A 3,635-nucleotide genomic window follows, 5' to 3' on the forward strand; every position below is an offset into this window, starting at 1 on the left:
GCCTACTTAGGTCTCATTTGACTCATTGTCAGCCCGCCTTTCATTGTTAATTACTCATTGTTAATAACTCATAATGGCGATTGTTACTCCTAACACCGTAATACCTGCCACCAATGTCACTACATTTCACATGAGATATTTGGCGACTAAATCAGTCATGTTTGATGTTAAACAACTCATCCCAATTCGTGTAGTATCGCCGACCGCGACGCACCCTCGTGGATGCGTATCGCATGCAACATGCCAATAATAAGCGAGCTCGGACTTGATTGATTAGAGCGAAAGTACGTATAGGAGTGGTGCCAGTTTTTGAGTTCAGTCGACAGACGCAGGAGGAAGTCGAGATATGGCGCTTAAAAGGCTTTATGTGGTAAAATGAGGTGGCCCACCGGTAGGGAGGTGATAAGACGACGAACATGACGTCGTTAAAGCTTACTCATTTGCGAAACGGCTCTGTGGTTCGGTGTAGTCATCCCTTCCAATCATCTCATCTACTGATTGGAAGTACGCTGCCAGTGGTGACGAAGTGGTAGATTTCGAGTAAAACGAGATGAATTTGGGGCTATTCATCGCCATTAAGAAGCAGCAAGTGACACGGCTTTGTATTTGTTTGCTGTACCGTTGCAGAGCATGGATTCTACTTATGGAATGGCAGAGTAACAGCTTCATTAATCATCCTTTGCATTAGGCTCAACGATTTGGCCAGCCACTTGCAGTTATTACTCTGAGTTATCGCTCCTATTCTTGCCTTGTGTGAGTACGTGCGGGCTTAGTGTGGCTAGAATCTAGGCTAGTTTGTTGGTGGGTTACCTTTACTCCTCAATGGGCGGGGATTTTCTACAATGACTACAAACAGGTTGCAGGGACGCTTGATGCACTCATTCTTTCTTAGAAGGTACTTTTGAAATTGTTCACGTAAGGAAAAGTTTAAACGACAGCTTAAGTACCATTTTCTATGCGAACAGGGACATCGTCCACAGATGGCTCCACTGATTTTGACTTACGATGCACTAGGGCTGCACTACCTCGGTTTGTTAACCGGGCCTAACTCCATTGGCACTACTACAGCATTGAGTCATCAGCCAAGTCGACAACCTTTTGATGCTACTTTGCCCATAACTCGCCATTGCGTGTGCCACATGACCTAATCATTCGCGAAATTCTGAGTGACAATAACATGAAGCATATGCTACTTGTCAGCATAACCAAGCGCCTTTTATCCACAAACTATCGCCTGCCTACATAAACGACAAAGTCATTTTTCGATCCTTCCTCCTGTACTTTTAACTGTTCAGCTTCTTGCACTTAATGGTCTTCAGCCGCCATAATTTGCTCCGTACAGGGTGCGGAAGGAGGACGAGATGGAGATAGATAAGTGCTCAAAACGATCACATTAGAATAGAATTTTGTGATACTTTTTAAGGAATAATAACAGCAGCTAGTGAAATGGATGTATTTACATTGCCGCTTTTTGGTACTGATGATTTCGGACTTAAATGGCTGTCATTTATGCTTCCTTACCTAAGTAGCTCCGCTATGCATATGCTGCAATTCTCCCACAAAAGCATTTCATTACCTAAAATGAGGCGTTTATTTACCAAGAGCAGGCGAATCTCGAAAATGCAACAAGTGGAGGAAGCACCGGTGTTATTAAACTGCGCCCTGTCCTGGGCAGCGTGCCATTTTATTGCAATCCAGCGTCTGGATACATGCTCTGAAAAGAGGGCTTGCAAAATTCAACGTTAACGAGATTTGTGAAGTAAAAATGCGTGCCCACGTAAGCCGCAGAAACCTTTGTGGAGAAGTAATGGACCACCTAATGTAATATAAAGTGACAAGTAGAGCGATGAATGGGCATTATAGATGTCGATGTAATGTGATAGATGACGAATGAAAGTAAGATGCGAAGTTGCATAGGGTTGGCACATTTGCACTAAGCGACTACCGGTTGACTCTGGGTGTGGTAATTTACAGATTATAATACCTAGTGCGTGTGACTTTTGAAACTAGATGACCAGAACATCGCCTATCATTAAGGATAGATCATTTCAAATCGTGCCAGTAAAAGCAGCGAAAAATTAGGGCATTACTTCTTACTGTAACTGAAGCCGACATCAGAGCTTTGGAGGCCTGAGCTAAGTTTTCAATATAGATGCCAAAGGTAAGCATGCTCTGCTGTGCAGTAACTACCTCCTAGATGTTATCCGAACTTGAAAATTAGTCTATGGGTGTTTTAGAGGGTTACATTGAAATGCAAGTTTGCGATTCTCAAAATCGGCAATTTCATTGATAGGAGCGGAAATAAAGTTTTCACTTCAGCATCGCATGGATGGCATTCCGGACCACAACATCCCAGCTTATATACGCGTATTTGAAGGATGACATCACTCATGATTGTCCTGGATACATCAATTTTGACTTATTTTAACCAACACCGGCAGAAAAGTCTTCGTAATGATGAAGGAAGAATCATTTTGAGCTTGATTTTTCTATTTTAGGGTGATATCTGGATGGCAAGCTTTACTAGTGCTGCGTTTTAAAAGGTTTCATAAATAAAATTTGCGGAAAGCTACTATGGTTTTCGAATTGAGTTATAAAGCAAACTTAATGCACTCCTTGCGTTCTCCCTATGCATCATTTTCCTAGTAACAATTGTTGACCCTTCCTGGCATAAGACGATTGATGGTGCCCACTTTGGGTGTTTAAGGTGAATTAGAACCTTCAGATTTGCAACTGTTAAAAAGAGATTCTATTACAGCGCCAAGTGTTTCCCATTTCAACTCATAACGGCCAGCGAACGCACCATGAGCCCACCTGATGCAAGTACAATTAAATAAGACACATGACAACGACACTAAGTGGGTCTATGCATACGCCAGTTGTGGTGATGAAACAACCTTTTTTCCAAAAATGACTTAAATTCCTAGTTGCAAATATCTTCTTGTTACTGATCCTTTTAAATTCATAGTGTGTTAGAGCAGTGTCAATAAAATTCAAGCAGTATTTTGCAAGACGTCTTTTATCTCCTGTCGTACACTCTACCTCCTTGGAATAGTGTTGCCAAATTAAAATTGGCTAGCTAGGTGAAATTCGCCGACCCTCTTACTACACGCGTATAATTCGCATGCTTTAGGGGTCAGGCTGAAAGTGCATCCGGGGGCTCATGCCTATAACAGATAAAATGGTTGGAATGCAGTCGACAGAGCGGTAGTGTTGCTCTCGGCAGATTTTGGGAAGGGCAATGATTGTTGTATGCTCTCTCTTACGGTTCCATCCCGACCTGGATTGACTTGGACATGGGTGGAAAATATATAGGACCCCTTACTTTTTCTTAAGTTGGATTATGGGCACCATTGCACACGGCAAATTCTCCGAATTTAGGAGATGAAGCCACTGCCTTTCTCATCAATTCACATTTTGGAGTTGCGCGGACTCACTGAAGACGCTTCAGCTGTGATAAAACAATTTTGACCAAAGAGCAACTTTGTCCTTTTCGCCGGTGCTGGTAAGATAAAGACAATTCATGCCCTGCAGCTTCTTGTATCCTCAGGTAAGTGGAAGGCAGGAAAAATCGAACAGGTATCTGAAGGGCAACTCAAAACTATTGTAACAGGTGTGTGTCTTAAAAGTTCACC

The 3,635-nt window shown here is 42.5% G+C and overlaps 1 protein-coding gene across 1 annotated transcript; it reads right to left on the reverse strand. All coding sequences in view use genetic code 11, as the record gives it.

Moving 5' to 3' along the window:
- Positions 1-315: 315 nt before the first annotated feature.
- Positions 316-576, reverse strand: EGR_11012 (hypothetical protein; the record flags this gene model as incomplete). The annotated part of the gene is made up of 2 exons (XM_024500261.1): positions 316-361; positions 437-576. 2 exons carry the CDS (start codon positions 574-576, stop codon positions 316-318), a joined length of 186 nt encoding a protein of 61 aa, XP_024345327.1.
- Positions 577-3,635: the final 3,059 nt, after the last annotated feature.

This window comes from Echinococcus granulosus (assembly GCF_000524195.1).
Source record: "Echinococcus granulosus chromosome Unknown EG_S00329, whole genome shotgun sequence".
NCBI classification, from domain to species: Eukaryota; Metazoa; Platyhelminthes; class Cestoda; order Cyclophyllidea; family Taeniidae; genus Echinococcus; species Echinococcus granulosus.